At 39.9% G+C, this 20,359-nt stretch overlaps 1 protein-coding gene across 2 annotated transcripts in view; it reads right to left on the bottom strand.

The window, feature by feature from the left end:
• Nucleotides 1–13,737: 13,737 nt before the first annotated feature.
• Nucleotides 13,738–20,359, bottom strand: part of znf385a (zinc finger protein 385A) — a 51,241-nt gene continuing 44,619 nt past the window's right edge. For both annotated transcript variants that reach the window (XM_079174052.1, XM_079174053.1), the window contains 3 exons: nucleotides 17,866–18,050; nucleotides 17,490–17,582; nucleotides 13,738–17,125 (listed from right to left, as the gene is read on the bottom strand). In XM_079174052.1, coding sequence (XP_079030178.1) covers nucleotides 16,850–17,125; nucleotides 17,490–17,582; nucleotides 17,866–18,050 — 554 coding nt within the window. In that variant the 3' untranslated portion in view covers nucleotides 13,738–16,849. The remainder of the gene's footprint in view (nucleotides 17,126–17,489; nucleotides 17,583–17,865; nucleotides 18,051–20,359) is intronic.

A 20,359-nucleotide genomic window follows, 5' to 3' on the forward strand; every position in this document is an offset into this window, starting at 1 on the left:
GCACAGTGAGAGAGTGCCAGGGGCTGTTTATCCACAACATGCCATGGCAGGGTAAGCTTGGGTTGCAGAGCTACTAATTACTTATACATTCTGCAATACATTACAGGTTGTCACATGCCCTGCTCGCTGCTGAACAGTTAGACATGACCCTCTTCTGTATTGCATTTAAATGTAGTTCATTACCGGCACCACCTCACAATGAAAACTCTGACTTAGTATGGGCTCCCCTCGGAGCTATGCTGACAGCTGCTCAGGGGCTGACAGGTAGGCAGGATGTTCACGGTTGGCTTACTCATAGCAGGTGGCTATAGGTGGGTCAGTGAAGACACACATTAAAAGACCCAGCTCAGCGTCATATTAAGATCATTTGACATATATGCTTATGAATGAATGTGTCTCTATTCAGGCAGAATTTGTAATGAGCTCAAATACTAAAATAGTCAGTTGGCCACTTGAAAATATGAAAATCTTTCTTTGCAATAGTTAAATGTTGCAAACAGTTCATTAATGTTTTCTGGCTCCATCATATTTATATTCAGATGTCTATCTGGAACATTTTTCTGCATATGTTTGAAGAGCAGGCTGTCTGAATGTCAGTATTATATGGAATTTCATCTAGTTTGACCCCTGTGCCTACTTTAAAATGTTCGCGAAATCATTTTGCCCATTGACCCTGCTTTTCCTGTACTCGCTTATTCAATAAACCGGCATTTTTAGAAGGGCAGACAGAGAGAGAAAAATCTTTATCTCACATCATTTATTCAACTCTCCAACATAGTTTTGATAATGCAAGACGGAAAACTCCATCTAGCAATTCAGTTTGTTTGGAGGTCCATGTGACGAAATGAGAATACAGATTAATCCTGTAAGAAATTGCAGGGTGTAGAATAAGCTATATTTGTAAGCAGGCTGGGTTTGAATGCACAGCTTGCAATCACTGGCCATTAAGTCCAAAGGGGATTCTGAATGTGTGAACTCAGTAACAGGGACAGTAACAGTTTGTCGCACGCTCAGCGGCCATCCCTGCTGTTTGTTCTTGCTTGTGGCGACATGAAGACTAAAATAAGCAGATCTAGACGATTTCAGGCCTCTCCACGGTAGATCATACGATGCACCTGTCAATAATTGAGTTAATGGGCTCTAATCTAATGAGGGAATTTAACTTAGAGTCCACTTTATACTTCTCCTTGGGGCGTACAAAATGACTTTGATGGATGCAGTTTTTTTCATTCCACCCACTCCTCTCTGATCTCTGACTTGTGAGGTCCTGAAGTGTCACTTCCATCTAAATGTTAATTTGAAGACTGTTTCTTTAAGACTGGCATGGATGCTGATATGCTTTGAAAGTCTATTTGCATTAGATCATGATGGGTATGTGAAACTGTGAGCTGTGGTGCTGCTAAACCAAAAACACATTCTTTTTTTCCAAAGAGCTTCTGAAAGTGTTTTTCTGCCCTCTCCCTGTCAAAAGCTTTTTGTCCCCTTTAATCTTCTCTCAGTGACGATGGTTGGCACTGAAGCCTGTGGGAGAAAACAAGACCGGTGCCGTTTAAGCTCCTGACTCTCTGTTGTGTCTTGTAACAATTGTGCCTGTTTTGTGCTCATCCAGTGACAATACTCTCAAAGATAGAAACATTAGCATCCTGTTCATCACAGAGGTTACCAACTGTTACACAAATATAAATTGAGATTTACAACCCTAACAATGTGATTTCCATCTTGAAGAGGTGAAGAAGTTTGTTGAAGATTGTTTGTTTGTTGCTGAAGGGTTTTGTGTTTTAATTTGACAATTCTTTTACGAAACACGTCTAAGATATGAAGATATTTCCTTTGCAGAGGGGTGTTGAATGCTGCCTTTTTTTCTGCTACGGTGAGATGGTAATGGCAGCTTCATGCTAAATTTATTTCCTCTGCCATTTGGTTATTAACCTGCTGACACCTTTCCAAACATTGGATACTGTTACAACTAAGATGTCTTTGCATTCAGTTTGAATATTGTGCATTTGTATTTAATAGATATGAAACAGATAACGATACTGATATTGGATATTAGTTCAAAACCTTATTCAAATAGCTGGATCGACAATAGGCCGATCTGGTATTGGATACCATTATTTTAATAAATAACAACTCAGTACATATACATCTATGTATTTATTTGTTCAATTTTATTTTACACAGTTAGGAAAGCAAAAGTAAAGGAGCTGTACTATACATTTATAACATTAGGAATGAAAGCAAACAACTATTGTCTATGTAAAGATACACTGCTTTCATAAACCTGTAACAGCTGATAACGCCACCCTGACTGACTGCGTCGTAGTGTAAGTGTACAACGAACCCTCCGGTTCCATCTCAAGTAAACACTATTAGCTCTGTCAGCAATTTGGGGTTGCTTGCACTGTTGGCACTGCTACTACGAGCAAATGTTTTACACCGACTGTTCATATTGATCTGACTCTACTGAATCACCATTGACACTGATGAAGTCAGTTGCTCTTACTGTTCGTAAGAGCTGTTACTGTAACATAAATAGTTAGCTTATGTTCTATCAACCTAGTAGACAATGCTTGCATAAGCTTATTGTACTGATTTGAACATAACAGCTTGAACCAGCAACCTTACTTTACTACCGAGCTGAAGACCGCCATGATCTGTGGGGACCATCACAGCATTATGAACAGTGATACAGTTGCTTATGGATGTAAGCATGTATCCTGATGTGTATTTTAACGGCTTAGCTCGGAAAGCAAGTAGATGATAAGCTGACAACAAGTTTTTAAGCTGAACTAAACAAAACAATTTGAAACAAAGTGATGTATGATTGTATTTTCCACCTCTGTTTTGTCTGTTTTTTGTTTGTGCTCATATCGTGTTAAGTTGTAAGTCTGGCCACTGAGCTGCAATACTCAACAATCAAAAGCTTTGGCGTTATTGTCACTGAAAAAATATTGTGCTTTTCGAACAGTCACAATCGGCTTGAGAGCAGGAGACCAGGCTCGTTATTGATGTTTTGTATTAAATCCATGTCAGAGATGTCTGTTTTTGGAGCTGTGGGTAGATGATGGAGATATAGGGTTTATAGTTCATTGCTGTGGTGTGAAGAGCCACCAATATAGCAACTGAGCTTACATCACACCTAAATATTGCACTGACTGACTGTGCCCGGACTTGACCTCTCTTTGATGCTTATTTCATTTTGTCCCGCCTGCTCATACAATTGTGTCAAGGGAAGTTATTAAATCATGAGATCAAAGTGTGCAACATAGAGACTGACAGAGATATTGGAAACCATGAAACCCTTTCACATTATTCACCGTCTAATTGAAATGGAACATTTGGTATTTTGTGATTTGTCCCTTCCTGCTGAGTGTCCATGTGAGCATACTATGCCTTCAAGAAAAAGCACAGACAAACACATCAACATACAAACACTGAAATAAATGCACTTGTTTTATTCAGCTGTGATCTAACAAAAACCCATGAGACAATGTGGAAAATTTCCCTTGACAATGCTGGGAATGCTATGGGCCACACTGATGTCAGATATTTTCTATTTCAATAACATCGGTCATTTCCTGAGGGGTTGTATCAGTCCTTTGGTCATTATTTGCCATTATCGTCAAAAGGTTTAATGATACATACTAAGCTTAAATAGGTTTGTGTGCATGTACAACCACTGGCTGATGCCCACTATATCGTCATGATTGCTGTATTTCAAAACAGAAGACATATTGCAGATTACTACAGTGATAATAGAGCAAAGGTGAGTCCTGCATAAAGATTATTTCAGAGGCAATAAAAAACCTGCCTATGAATAACCGCTGGCATTTTTGTCCTCCACTTTGTCTCTTTTCACAGGAGAGCAAGTCAATGAAACTCATTATTCATGGTGCACTCACCTAATTTACCTTCAAGAAACAGCTATTATTGCTTTCATGGTATGAGGGGTCAGCTATTGATCAACTCTGACACATCACATAAAGACAGTTGTGTTTGTCTCTAAGACAAAGCTACAGCGGCGATTGACGGCACCAGCTCATGCTGCCGTTGATACACAAACAATAGGTCTCCTCGCTGAGGTGACTTTTGACAGGTTTCAAGTTTTCCCGGTTTAATTTGAGGTAGATATTCAAATGATATGGATTATAACATTTACAAGGTGTAATAGCTGCAATAATCAATATTTTTTCGATCAAAAACGGCACAAATATTTAAAATGATTACGAGTCAAAGGGGTCACATGCAGTGACAAACCGAGAAAAGAATCATCACCTGCTTTGGTATTGTTGTTTTGTATTCTAAGTATCTATGATAATCATTAAGTTCTTTGCACAAGCTCAGACACCACCCTGATGAAGGCAAAATAGCCAAAAATGTTAGGTGAGTGAAGTACGGTGCACTGGAGAAGAGTTCAGCAACGTGTTTTGATTTTGATGGCCACCCTCATTTATTTAATCAATGTTGCCATAGCGCAATGTGATGTCATCCTGCAACATTATGTGTTAGCCAATAAAATATGTGCAAGCCACATAGCTGGTAGATTACCGGCCTGTGACAGCTACAACAACACAGAGATGCGACTGTTCGTTCTACACAACAATAGGTGCTCCTGAAGAGGTTAGCGTAGATGCTGCAATAACATCAGTTCTATCAGAACTGGGGAATTCTTTTTAGTTGAAACAAGAGCAAGAATAACAGCGAAGGCTTTTCTCGACGGAAAGCAACACAAAACGCATCATGAGCATGAAAAGCGTCATATCTGCATCAAATAACCACAAATACAATGTTAGATAAACCCAGAAAGAGTGCAGTCAGACAACCAAATACAGAAAATCTAATGTCAGTGCCAATGATGATGACGCCAACTGAAGTAGGTCCTCCCTTATCTTTAAAGATGATTGAATAAAACTAATGTAAATAAAATATTTCGAAAAATTAAACGAGTCAATAATATGGGTAAGTGGACACAAGTTTACTACCATTTGTATCTGTGTTGTTGACCATAAAATGACAGCTTGTTTTGTAATAATGCTTTCACAATATTAAATAAACCCAGCCAAATGTTGGCAAAAGCAGCCCAAATCTCATCTACCAGCCCAGCGCTATTTTTCCAAGGCCAACTTAATCAAAAGTAGACCAAGTGGGTGGAAATCAGCCCAATCTGGCAACACTGTGGAAATGATGTTTTCGCTCTACTCTCAACTGGCTTGGTAAGAGTTTGACACATGGTTCATCCAATCACCTGCCAAGTGTTTTTTTTAAGTGCCTGTGCTTTCCAAAAGTTTCCAATAGCGGCTTCTTAGATGGTTCCGTGTGACAAATCGTGTGACAAATCGTCTGTTGGATCAGGTCACCTCCATGCTGGCTTTATCACTCAACTGTGAGGGTTACCTCGTGGTTTTGGCTTCTGTTTGGCATAGCCTACTCTGTCATGAAATATGTTATGGTCACTTCCTGACTGATCCTTTTAAAACTGTCGTTTTATGCTTCGCAAACTCACACAATAAATGTCTTCACAGTTGCCAAATGGTGCTAACTAATATGCATATGACCCATACTTTTAACAGTGTTTGTAATTGTGATGAAGCAATCCAACAATCCTCTTCATGTGTTCACATTATATTGCCAAGTCCCTAGCTGTCATGGTGTGTGGTGATTTCCGGCTTGTGCGTTCATAATGAAATGAACAGCATTGAAGATCACAGTTGTGTGTAGGTTTGAACGTGCTGTAGTCACATCCTAGAACAGTTTTATTTATGTTATGTATGTAATTGACCATTCACATGTGCTTGTCTGTGTCATTGTGCTTTTTCGAGGGTTTTTCTGCTCAGTGATTGTATGTGAGGAGCTTTTACTGTGTTCTCTTGGAACCAAAGACAGATACAAATTCCACCAACCCCACCCCTCAACACACACAAACACACACACACACTCTCTCACAGAAACTCACTCCGCACTGATGACTGATGGCCCTGGGCTCTCCTCTGTAAATGACAAGTGCCATCCATAACAGGCAGGCAGGGGCTGGTAAAGTGATTACGTTCATAACACACGATGTCTTGGTAAACACAGCTGGCACCCACGTCTGTCACACTAGACAGGAAGGCAAATTGCTCAGTCCATGCAAAATTATGGATTGTGTTTTAGGTTTGTCTTAACAGAGGGTTGTCGTCGTCATGGCAGAGCGCTGGACTACACCTTTATTCCACCTCACTTACTGTAGAAAATGTGACTGTCTGAGCCAGAGGATGTCAGAGACGGCCAAGTATGATAAAAAACGATAAGATAGGAGGACAGTTAAAGTCTATTGTTAGCACAGAGAACACATTATAAACTCGTTATACATCACTCTCTGATAATTACATGCAGTATAATTCATTATAAATCTGACACGACTCTATAATGACATTCTTATCTGATTGCCTTGTACTGATTACAGAAAATGTACATGGATTTGCTTATTATAATGCAATGTGTAGAAAATACAGAGTCAAAGGCAACTGTTATATTTGCAATATTGGCTTACAACAGTATAAGCACTGGTTTAATTAATTAACATTAGGTTAGACTTTTAAACTCAATAGGAACAGGTAGCTAGTGTCCGAATCTTAAAATATTTCAATGTGTGCTCTCCTTTTGATCTTAGTCAGCGCTCATGCAGCAGAATTTTGAATTTAAAAATGATCTCCACCAGCAGATTATGTATTTGGCCGTGTGAGTTTGTGCATGTCTGTCTGTCCATGCCTACATTAGAATATTGCTGGATCCATCAGCCTAATATTCTTGTGCTTATGTGTAACTGTGTGGACCTCTTGGGGTTGCAGTGATTCACAATTTTATATTTTTTGTATTTTATTGACAACACGTTTTATTGACAACTTGAGTTTGGACAGTTTGTTTTTTGTTACGGATTATGAATTGTGTGTATAACTATCGCTTAGCAAATGTCAAACTGAACCCGTCTACAACAGAGCATGTCCTCTTACATCGGGGAGAGCTACATAGCTGTTGATATGACATGGTGTTACGTACTGTAAGGATGTTAGTGCATCAGTCTCTGTGTTGTTCAGTGAGAGAAATTGCCTCAATTTGGAGATGTTTTTTAAATGATACAATTATGACACCCCTCTCATGAATCTTGAAATTAAAATCGGAATTAAAAATCAGATTGTTTGCAACACAAAATTCCTGTGAAAAGGGTCAGTTCCCAGCATAACTTCAGCCTGAGCAGAGCTCCAATTAGCCAGAACAAGTAAAAAACACCTGTGTGAGTGTTAGTTAAACAGAATGAAAGGAGGTAAGAGAGAAATAATGATGACAAACACAAACATTTAATTGTCAAGTGGGGAACACAAAAATGATAGTGTATCTTTTGTTAGTATGGCATCTATAATATAGCACTCAAAGGTAAAACACTGATTCAGTAGAATTTGTTTTGGCTGGGTGTAACATGTAACACTATGAGTACAATAAGGAAATACGTTAAGGAAATAAGTGAAGTTTGCATTGCATGAATCAGCAAAATATACTGTACATCTTTCACATTTACTTTTCTATTGAATTCACTCACTGTTAACTTTCCTGCCTTTCATCTCAAAGTTAAACACTTGTTCATAAAAGTTAGTATTTTCAGTCAATCTATATTAAATTATTCCCTTGATTATGATATTTAGTGTAGTTGATTAACAAATATACTGATTAGCATATGAAAGTGAAATATTGCTTTGGACCTATAAGTAAAGTGAGACTCAGGCGTCAGAGGACAGAGAGATAATTAGTGACTCGCTGTCACAACAGGATACTGTTGAATGACAACATTATTTGTTTCCTTCCGCCAGTAACTCATCATCTAATTAAAGGTGGCACCCTATCGTTCACATTACATCCAGTGTCTGACCATCAAGTCTCAGTGACACTGTTTCCCCCTTCTCCCACTCGCCCCACCATCGTTTTCATCACCATCATTTCCTGAAATGCTCCAGGGTTTACCATGCATTCACTGTCAGAGATTTAAATAGAACATACTTGGGAGGACATCTGTGACTCACTGTGCCTTCTGGGTACCACATCAACGAGGAACTGTACATATGGACAGTAGATCAGTTGGGCAGGAACTTGAATGCCAGAGGATTGGTGTGTTTTTAAAAAATATATAAATAAGAATGACATTTCAGAATAAAAAAAATGATGATATTGCACTATAAGGTAGTTTAATCTGCTTCTCCTTTTTCTGAATTTTCCACATCATCCAGTCTGAAGATAAACAACTGGGACACTTGAATAGAACAGAGCGAATATTAATGTAATAAATATAACCTCTGCAAGTAAAAATGTCTGCTGTGACTATTTTATCCCACTGTAAAACATCATGCAATGATTTAGTGGAATCAATCAATCAATCTTTTCTTGTGAAATGATCAACTTAATTCAACCTATTCTTTTTCTAGGTTTTAATTTCACATCACTTCAGAACTTAAAAACATGAGTGCGTTTGACTTACATTTTTTTTTACTTGAAATTATGAGTTGAATGGATGTCCTACAAATAGTTAACTAAACTCACTGTAAGAGCCAGTTTGTATTCTTAACAGTTTTTTGTATTTTATGTTTATTGCAAAAGTATGTGTGTTATGCCCTTGAGAATGTTTACCATATAATAGAGGTAATTAGTAAAGGTAATTGGTCATGTTGTAAAATGTGCTTCAAATGTGTGTTTTTGCCCTATGAAGATAAAGGCTCCTCTATTGTCTGTCCTGCTATTGGATAATATTTGGTTGACTCCTTTAAGTAGGTTTACAATGCTAGTTAGGTTTTGATGAAGCAGGATGTGGAGCAACAATTTTTCTGACCGCAGATTATAGACCGCAAATTATAGACTTCTTAGTTATAGCCAGCAGAAGGTCAATGTTTTAGTACTCCAGTTATTGCACAAGGACTTTGTTTATTTTTTTGTTTACATGGAATAGAACTACTTTTAACTACGAGCGACGAGCCTCATCCTTGGATAGCTAACAAGACAAGTTTAACCTGCAATGGCTCATGGTGGTCTACGCGAGTCAGAACCCTTTACATCCTGCAAGAAGTGGCCAAGAAGGACGGTAAAATAAGCTGCCACTACACTCACCAAATACATTTTCTAAACAAACAGCATACAATATTAGCAGAGCCAGCATGCACTGTTTGAGTAAGACTCCCACTGTTTTGCAGGATGTCCTGGCCAACCACAGCAGCTGATTAGGGAGGGTCGTCAGCTGATTAAACTCACCTGGACCCTTGGGCTATAAAAGCTGGCCCATGTGTTCACTGTGTCTCCCTTCCTACAGCTGACATCCACCGTGCGGCACTCACTGTCGTAGCACATTAACCACACAGCCATGCGCTGCATTTATATGCTGACATTGCTTTTGTTTATTTTGTTTTATCTTAGTTTGTCTTATTCTTGTTCTGAGAATAACCTTTTTGTGGACTCTCCTCTTGACACAAACCCTTGTCAGTAAGATGACAACCCTTGTCAGGTTCTGACTGCTCTTCCTCTTTGTTGATGCATTTTATTTGTAATTGGTTTATCATAGTTTCTTACACAGTTCTCCCGTGTGATAAATAATGTTGCAGTATTTTGACTGATGCACTTGCAATTCAAGCATAGATGATACGGCCTGTTTGGAACTTATCTAATTTTGTTTTGAATATGTATAATCATGAGTGCCAGTTTGCAAATGCCACTATTTGGCTTTTATTATAATGTGCCACACCACTTTAACAGTCTAATGAAGTACATTCAGGTTACAGTTAGGTGAAGTGTTTTCTATCAACCGAAGAGTTAGTAAATTTGGACAAAACTTGAATTATTAACATCTGACAGATATTAAATAAACGTACTAAATAAAGCACATTATATTCCTTTTATTAAGTGATGTTCTTGCTCAAGGACAAAAAATGGTGTTAGCACACTGTGTACATTTTCATTTTATTGAAGGGTATCCATTCACTGCTTGAGAGCAGATAACTAGATTCAGTGCAGCCATGGCCTGTGCTGCGTCAGTGCAGAAGGGCAATTTTCCTTGACCGCCTACCTCAGCATGAAGGGCCGCAGACCGTTCTCTCACAATTGTGGCTTTTGTCTTGGGCTGCTGCCATGCCAACACAAATAAGCCACCCAACTACGGCAAGCACAGCCATCTAAAACGCCTTGTGAGGGCAAGATTTGGGGAAACTGTCACTTTAGAGCCCTTAATGACGAGCATAGAATGCTCAAATTATACTGCCGTCCACCGAAATGAATGTTGTAGGACATTGTCCCCTTGAATCCAGAGATTAGCTGAGGGCATGCGGCTATTTTATGTGACCCCTGAGTGGGAGTTGGGTTATTGCGTGGATTGACTTAATTTCCCTGAAGAGGACAAGACATTAGTCAGAGGACTGATCCCTCTATGTTATAAAACTCTATCGAGGCAGCATTGATGAATGTCTGTCATGGCACGATGTTGACATTAATCCAAATAGTACGAGTATAGAAAGACAAAGATTGGTATTGATATTAAATTCAACAGGCGTTGGACAGAATGAAAGAGGGAGGTCAAGTCTGAGACGTTAAAAAGAAGCAGCTGTTTTCCTCTGAGACGATGAGCATACACTGCTGTGTAATTTTGGAGAACATACACAGGTGTAACACCCCAAGTAGCTGCACAAACATTGACAATGACATCCGAGGAGATGAAGCACTGGAAACACTAAGCGCTACAGTTGGTCTCAACACAATTCCGCGACTAGTTAAGGAAATGAAATTAGAGACTTGTTTGCGCTGCTGTGTCTTCTCTCCTTCTCTCTCTCTACTCACAGAATGTCTGCAGAGCCTGGACTAATTATCTCCTCACTGATGCACCTGAACCTGCCAACTTGTGTTTGTGGAGAGAGACAGGAGAGCACATGCCTGGATTAACCTTATCTGTAACACTGAGAAAAATCTGCTGCTAATGATGTTCCTGTTCCGTCTCACTCTGCATCTGACATAGCCCATGAGTGGGTTTTGACTATTTCAATTGTGATCACAGGCGTCAGCTTGATCACTCTGTAGTTGAAATGCAGCACGCTGTGTCTACACACGTTTCACTCAGTGCTCAGACGATATCTCATAAAATGTAATTGCTATCATCTCTTTTTCCCTCCTAATCCATAAAAGCTTTTTTAAACCTTTTCTATTTAAATTCATGTAGTTTGAATAGCACAACTCATCTCTTCCATTTGAGATACATTTCTGGTTGGTGACCCCTTAAAATTAAGCAGTGTCTGGTTGCAACCGTTTCTCAGGTTGAATTTGCCTATCTGAGTTGAGAGCTTTGTAAATAACTTTTAGAGACCTAGAAGTAAAACTGTCACACAAAAAAATGAAAAAAACGCACCTCTTCTTCCATTTGAACACCCGTCATGTTCTGCATTCAGATTACAGACTAATATCATGCAGATGACTCATTCTCATTCAAGGTTTGGTTTTGTCAGTGTCAATCTTGTTCAATAGTTAACATTCTGTTGAAGGCTTAATATTCAGACATTTCATACTAAATATTCTTTATTAATACATTGTTCTTTATAAATTCTCACCATATAGTGAGTCAACAATGTAAAATTGTGGTAAACTCTCATACTTTATAATTGCTACAGTACATGGCTACAACAAATGTGGAAACAACTGTAGCTTTACAAAGCAGAAAAAGACATTATTGCCTTCAAATCCAAAGATAAGATAAGACAAGTCTCATATATTCCCTGTGAAGCAAAAAGAGTAAAGAGAGTGTAAAGAGCAGAAGATCCAGTGGGGGAGATAGAAAGGCAGACCACAGAACATGCCCTCTCCTCTCAGGTACAGACATCCATTTAGAGAAAAGTGCTGGTACGTCTCTACCTCTTCAGATTGCATTTGAAGATTGCTGTCTGACCATCTCACGGTGTTATTGCCCCATCTCAATGCATGGAGCTCTCAAGAGAAGAGCTGCCTTCTAGTACAAAACTAGGTCCATGCCATGATGCTTGTGCTTTCAGGAATCGTGATATATTGAAATGGAAAAACAAAAACAAGATGTGTTGTCCTCTTTTCATCTTGTTCTGAAAAAAACCCTAATCCATGATAAAAGAATTACACTTTCAATATTATTTTCATACAATACAACTGTAAATGTCAAAGAAATATTCTGAATGCAATGCAATTATCTCCCCACATAAATACAGTTGTTGCTCAACAACATTATGTTCACAAATGTCCAAGCAAGTATGTAAATAAAGACTTGCCTTTGAATACCAAAAAAATGTAAACATTAACTTAAAAAGAAAATACTGTACACATCTCAGCGGCGTTAACTGTCTAAATACATGAGACTGCAGCACGTCACAAAATAACGCACTAACTGAAGACCCATCTCTGAGTATGACCATTCTTTTTTTCTTCTTTAAGGTGCTGCAGAATTCATACGGATCATTTAGTTTTAAAATGTCTTTGACCGGCGTGGCAGAAAGTCTAGCATAGCAACCATCAGTCCAATCTGCTCATGTTTTTTCCTCTGCCACATGGCTATTATACGTATGCTCACAGAGTTTAAAGGGCAGCTCTATATATAATGTACTATAGATTTTCAGAACAATAGGTGCTTCTGCGTATACCGTTTATATCAGTAGGCCAACTGACCTTGAACATCCGTCCTCATTATTGCATCCAAATTGCTGTAGCTTAATGTGTGAATACTTTTGACTGCTTATACTTTGCAGAATAAGCTACACTGCATTGTTTCAAGTGGCTCTGCTTCCCAGTCACGACAGTAGGACCATCTAGTGGCTGAGTTGTGTAATGTTACAAGATGTGCTGTAGAGAACTTCTGGCAAGCTGTCACCCTATTTGGAAATGCTTGGAAAAATCCCCCCAGGGGAACGATGTGAGGGCCATCTTGCGGGATATCAGCCACGCTCTCCAGACAGCACAATGCTGCTCTTCATCAGACAGTTCAATGCAGCACCAGTCAGCCACTGGTCCTGCTGGAGCTGCATTTGCTGCTCACAAATGAGATTCAGCAATGTCTGATTGCTCGTGTTTCTACTGGATGAATTATAAACGCATGTTGCATGGTCATATACTCAAATGGAACAAGTGCTGTATTGTTCAAAATGTTTTTCAATTGTTGTAAAGATTCAAAGTTTCAGATTCAAAATAGATTAAGAATATTTCCAATCGTAACAAGCACATATTGATACTGTCAACGAGTGTGAGGAGAATAAAATACATATTTTTTACCTCAAGTTATGCTTTCAAGGTTCTCTATAATATTCAGAGCATTAATGGTGGCGAAAAAAAAGAGACAAGATTGTAGAAAACTCCTAATTTATGAGAGTGGCAGCAATGCTGATCTAACTGGTAGAAACCCTGCATTTACGGTATTTAACTATTTGATTCTAAAAGCAAAATATACTGTCAACAGATGGACTGCTTGAAATCTCTGCTGATGGTGTAATTTATTTATTTAGTATCTTTTGTCTTGAAACATTACTGTAGTGACATGTACTAGGACTGTGATAAACTGAGATATTCTGTAGGTACATGCATTACAGATATTTAGAGATGTTTCTTTATGAATTATGACAGAAGTCATAATAGAAGGTGTTGTGGACCACACAATGATTGATTCATAAAAACTACGAAGACCTTTGTTTCATTTAATGATTTATTGACATTTACTTTTTTCCCACCATGGTTTCTCTTGATACCAATACTATTTACCATAAAGTTTCATTTCATTTAAATTACATTTATGATTTACTCACATACACATTTATTGTTTAATTTTCTTATTGCAATAAACAAGAGTAGCCAGAATGAGTCAGGTATTGCTACAATTCGCCATACAAACTCTGTGTCCCCTCTGACAATGAAATTCAAAAATAACTTTATTGGCAAGACAAAATTACACCATAGCCTCTCCATCTCTCTCTCTCTCTCTGCTCCAGGAGAGGCTGAGGGCAGAATAAGGCTAAGGCTATTAGCCTAAACACAGCTAACATGAAATACCTGCCCAGAAAATAGGCATCTAACATTTATTTCCCATATGTGAATCATGAGGATGAATAAATCGGAATTACCACAGTATGAACATATCTGTGGTGCTGCTACTTGACTGACCTACCAGGGACAAGATCACTACACTACTTTGATTGGGTCATTGATCAAAAATCTAGAATCCAGAATGATTGATCAATATTCCGAAATCAACCATGTGCAGGTTACTGTCTCCATTATTTTGTTAGGCCACTTTATAGCTCCAGGTTGCTTCTGTCTGGGATTGGTGGGAAGTAGGGAGAGAGCAGGTCCCAACAGAACACACACTAGAATACATGGTACACACACAGACAGGAAGGAGAGCGCGGATCCTGGAATAGTATCTCACTCACAAAATGAACTCTGCAAAGAAGGTTTCGTTCGGCAACAAAAAGAGCACAACGGTGGGAGCTGACACCAAGCCAGCTTCTTCTGCAAGTAATGGCATTAACATTGTTCCTCAGGATTTTCACTTAAACAGATTTCTCACACACACACACACACAAAGAAAAAAAATGTATGTAAGTCCAAATAGAAAATAAACCCGTTGAACAACTTTAACAACTTTAATCCCTTGATACCTGGTGTTGTACCCTGTTCCCCAAGCAGAGATTACCATAGTAAAAAGGCCCTTTAATATGAAGGGCGGTCCCTAAACCCAGCTACACCTCACTCTCAATCCCTTCGAGGGCTTGTAGCCTACCCCTCATGGAAGAACTGAAAAGTCTGCCAGCTGGCGTGCTCCCAGTTTACACATGACTCCAGACAACATGTCACAACATGTCACAATGATAACAAGTCACTCTGATAAAAATTGCTCATTGCATTGCAATATTCAGACAAAGGTAAGACATTAGAGCTCATTGCTTCTCAATGAAAGGGCACAGTGTACATCTTGTTCAGAAAAGGGTGAAAGTTTTCAAGCTGTCGAGCAAGATAGGTCTGGAGCTGCTTAGCTAACTTTTGTGGCTCCCCGCTAAGTTCAGCTGCTCTGCTTGAATGTCAGTTTGTCTGAGTCAACACCATCCAATAATTCCACCCATCTTCTTATCTCTTCATGGATGCAGTTATTAACATATCCTACCTACAAAAATATTTTGTTGTGTCTCCTATTTTGCTCTTCTTTATGTGTGATATAAAAGCAAACCACAAATCCAAACCAAACAAAGTGCTCACCAGTCTTTGTAAAAGAAAACAAATCACGGTGTGTTTCATGGCTTTCAGTTGTGAGATGGAAACTATCGGTAGAAGCCTTGAGCTGGACGTCTCGGCTCCTTGCCCTGGGTGGCCTCGCCGGGCTTCTGGCTCGGTTGTCACTCCAGCTCAAGATCATTTCTTCCAGAATATATTTGGCTTTCATCTTCCTCTCTATAATTTGTTCTCTTTGAGCATTATGTTTGCAAGTGTTTATGTGCCCTCTGCTATAGACTCATATGAACCTTTGTAGATAAGGGAAGGTGAGGAGGAGGAGATAAGAGCAGAAATGGAAGAGTTCAACCCAATGATGCAGAAGCCTGACCCTTCACGCTCATATTGAGAGGCTGCATGCAGAAACAACATAAATACATCAGTACACGGGGTCGCACCTAAATCATACCTCCCCACCTACACAGTGAATCGGCCTGCAAGTAAAGACCAGGGAGTTGTTAGGATGTCGATCGCTTTCTTTATGATGGCTTAGTGTGAACAGATGTCTGACCAAATACATATGAACTATGCTCTCCAGTATTTCTCATTACTGTGAGTAAAATAACTGATTATTGCCATCAAACACAATCTAAGCTAAAGATAGGGATCATGTGTCAAATACAGCAGTACAGTACGTGCAACTGCTGCTGTTTCTCACATCCTCTTTTCCCTTTAGTGAGACCAATCTCTGACTGATATGGAGGTTGGCAGATGTGCCCTGTGGTGCAGTCTATTTTAAAACACAGATTTGTTTGGGCCTGTGTGTGTCTGCATGCTGCCTGGGGTCAATTCATCCACTGACCCGTTCCAACCCTCCTCTCACCTCAGTGTCTCAGGAAATGACAGCAGAGTGCAATCCCCCACAGTCCCTTTTCTGCTCTCCGAAACCCCCCCACCATCAGACATGTTCAGATGCTGCTACCACCTGCCTGTCAGCCCACGTCATGCCGTAAGTAGCGAGGACCTAGTGTCACAAACTGAAGAGTTGCTGTCCTCCGGCGCTGAAAGGGACATGTACAGTACCGCGGAGGCCGCCACAGCTACATGTGGCGCAAAGAGCAAAGACCGATTGAAGCAGCTACCCTACTGACATAACATTATTGTCTTTGTTTTTGAGGTGCATAGGATGAGTAGAACACGTTGAGCTGTGATGACAGGAGAAAACCAACCTGGCCCGGAATAATTATGTAACACTAGATGTGGTTTAATGTTTCTAGAAAGATGTGCATGTGTTTCTTCTGTAGCTATTGAGGCGGCCATGACAAGGCCACAGTGCAAGAGAGAGGGACCACGGGAGGTGAGAGATGTACGAGGAAGTTCAATGCATAATGAAAGTCTCTCCTCTGCTCATTCCATCTGCAGATCATGAAGAAGTCTTTGAAATGGAGGGAGAGTGTCAGGTAAAGGGAAGAAAGACATATCTACTCCTTTCTGTTGCTCCTTTCCCTTGCATTTCTCTCAGTTCAGTATTTAAATGGTTGGATTTTTTCCTCCTATCAATTGCTGTTTGTTGATCATGTTTGTATCTTCACAGTGTGCTTTTGGAGTGGCTGCTCCTGACTGGCCGAAGTCAGAGGGTGACGTGTCAGTAAGGGGAGAAAAGGATTGGCCCGTGGGTGGTGCGGATGGGCCCGGGGGCAGGTCTCAGGATGGCGTGGCTGAGATGAGTGCCTTGCAATAGGTGATGGTGCGGATGGTGCGGATGGTGCGGATGGTGCGGGTGGTGCGCAGGAGCTGCTGCACGGAGAGCCAGCTGGTTCGAGGAAGCTGCAGCGGCCATTGCTGCAGCAAGAGCCAAGGGGTTGTGCAAGAGCCCTGCACCCAAAACTTTGGTAAGATCCTTGGAGAAGGTCAATGAAGACTGCAAACAGAAGGGGGTGCACAAAGAGACACAAGACGAGAGAGAGAGAGGCATAAAATGATTGGTTCCAGAAGAAAGAACACATGGTGGGGAAACAGATATAGATCTGACTCTTGAGATGTATGATATATCATAATGCAGAGGTTTCAGTCCAATTGAATTAAACATTTTCAGGAAGACGACACAGCCAAAAACAGAACAACTGGCGGCTTTTTTATGATCAAATAAATTTGCTCTAACCACTCCAGGGACTGACAGACCTCATGTTCTCACTTATCACTGTCTGTCTGATTTTTGGATCTCATATTTGACGACTGTGTCACACAAGTGGAGTCAAATTCAACAGTGAAACTTAAAAAGTTACCGTCAGATCAGCTCCCCTGTGCTTCTTGTGTCGGCTGAGGAGGGGGTTAGGCTTGCCCGCCATGCCGTCCCGGTGCCTTCGACTTGATATGTGCTGAAAGAAAGGAACACAGGAACATGACTTATTCTGGTAGGTATTTAACTGTCAAAAATGGACTCTGGAGACTAATAATATAATTTTGGGTGTCTGGATTTTACAATATGCGCCAATGAAAAGAGAATTTGCTCCATAATTATGTAATCATGTTACAAAAGCACAAAAAGTAATCTTAAGACTTCAAAAATAGCCAGTTATATTGTATGTAAGTATTATACTATCCAATTAATTCATAATATCATTGGATGAAAATACATTTATTATTATTTCTTCTTCCTACCTGTTTGAGTTGCAGTTCAGAGTTGACCCGCACATTGCAGATCTCACAGTGGAAGGTTCGTTCCTGAGTGTTGGGGTCCACCGGCCCCCCTCCCTGCTCTCCAATGGGCTTGGGGCCCAGGCGAGGATACGCCTTGATGGGGCCCAGCCCGCTCCGCGCCTCCAGGATAGTTTTGTGTTTGGTACCTGCAGACAAGCAAAAACACAGGTCAACAATGCCATAAGCCAAGATGAAATTACATATTTAGAAGCTAATAGAATAGAATGAAATAATACATTGGAGATGCATCACAATTTATAACATATGAGTCATGCCTCTTCCAACTGTCTGAAGTAAAATAAGTCAAGACAGCCTTTCTCTGTAACTAATAACAGTGATTGAGAAACAGTGACAGTGACAAATATCAGGGCATGAAAAAAAAAAGAAAGTACCACTGGCTTGATTCTCCAATAATTGACCACATATGAACAACATAGAGAGCATGTTGCCGTCTAAAGTTGTAGTGGTATGTTTTTCCCACTAGAGGGCTGCAGTCAAACAGCTGTGCAGTTGAAGGATGAACTCAAAGCCCTCTCTAATGTTAACATTACAGTAAACGGTTGATAATGTTTGATCAGTAGAGTACGTTCAAGCAGTGTTCACTGTTGTGAATTATTACCACTTGTGCCAACATCGATAACAGCTCTGGACAACCTTCACTGTCGAGATCAATAATTTAAACTCTAAATGTCAAAATTTGGAAATTTAAGGCCGAGTTATTATGCCCTGATCATGACTGCGCTGTTTCACAAAATAGTTAAAATACCCCTATCTAAACAAGCTATATTATATGTAAGCTGCAGCTCTGTCTTTTGTCATACTGGGATACTGGATTCTGAATGAGGATCACATTGTGTAACACTTCATTCATACTGCTGAGCAATTAAAACTGGACTTGTTTCATTGCAGATGGGAGTGTTACATTAGACACATAACAATTAAAAACACAACAGATGTGTGTCTTGGCGATACCAAGTAATACATAGTTGCATGTGAACTCAGACCTCTTAATGATCTGATCATCTGCTAATGATTTTTTTTCAAAAAAGATATTCTGTCAGATGTTCAATAAAAGATGTCCACCTGCACATAAAACAAATTTACAAGAGATTCCAAACTGATTCATGTGTCATACATTTACATGAAGAATGTCTATATGCAGTGTTTTCTGAATTTGAACCAAGAAAATAACACATTTTGTTCTTGGCTGAAAAAAACGAGTCATGCCCCCCCATTGACCCCTATGCCTCTGTACTCACAACGTAAAGCATCCCACTGTCTTTGGTTCTGACTTTGAGTTACTCTCTAAAATCCCTTTGAACAGAGGTAAAGTTACAGAAGAGAGAATTGGTTGGGGTGGTGGGCTAACATGAGGCTGTGGGCTTCACTGGGGAGGAGGGGCTGGAATGACTCGAGGCCAGAAAACGTGCTCCTGGGCTATCTGTTTTTGCCTTTGTTCTACTTTGGTCTGACAATGGATGGCCCAGTGGATTTCTCATTGTGTAATCCAACATACAAGCACACAAGGCACATTTTAAAATGCGCAAATAGGCAATGGTTTGACAGGAAACTGTAGAAATAACATTACATACACATAATTTCTCTATTTTTGTCTTTTCTGCTGTTCATTCTCACACAGAATACCACGCATGCTGCTCAAGTCTGCATGACATATGTTTTGATTTTTGAACCCCGCTACCATGAGATAAAATGAGTGAAGGTGATTGTTTCCAGATTGTTTAAACTTTTTCAAATCAATTGCCATTCAGGGTTTGAATTTTGGAGCAAACTAGTTGATAACAAGCTGTGGCCCCTGGTCATTAGAAGCTGTAGGATACTGCGTGTGTGATTTATTTGTATTTACATATGGATGTACATCGTAAACATGCTGGCGGACAGATGTAAAGTAACACATTTATCATTGTGTAGACTGACAATTAATCAGCGCTACATAAAGCATGAACTGCAAAAGCTTTCCAGAGGTTAATCTAACCATAATGGTTGATGTGATTGCAATTGTATTGATTAATACTTCCTCCAAACTTGAGAGGTATTTGTTGGCTGCTTTCGTGTCTGGCTGAGCTGGCTGCACCAAACATTACTCAAGGCAAATGGGATACAGTACACTGATGTGGGGTCAGTCCCTCATCGTCTGCTGTGTCTCTGTAGTTTTTCTTGTGTCGGAGAGTATATCAATAATAAAGAGTGGAGGTCAGCAGACACAAACTGTGCTCACAGGGACATGAGGTTACAGGGAGAGATAAATTGATAGAGCATAACGGATTAAAGCAGGCAGTGGGCACCTCAGGGGTGTTTGGCAAACATGTTGTCAGGTGTGAAAGTTGTCTGACAGAATGTTGAAGCTGGTATTGTGGTGAGCTCAGCCACAAAACATATTTTTCTCTTATTCCCTCATACAATGGTTACCCGCCTTAACCATCCTCCTCTGCAACTG

This window comes from Pholis gunnellus, assembly GCF_910591455.1.
Source record: "Pholis gunnellus genome assembly, chromosome: 2".
Taxonomy (NCBI): Eukaryota; Metazoa; Chordata; class Actinopteri; order Perciformes; family Pholidae; genus Pholis; species Pholis gunnellus.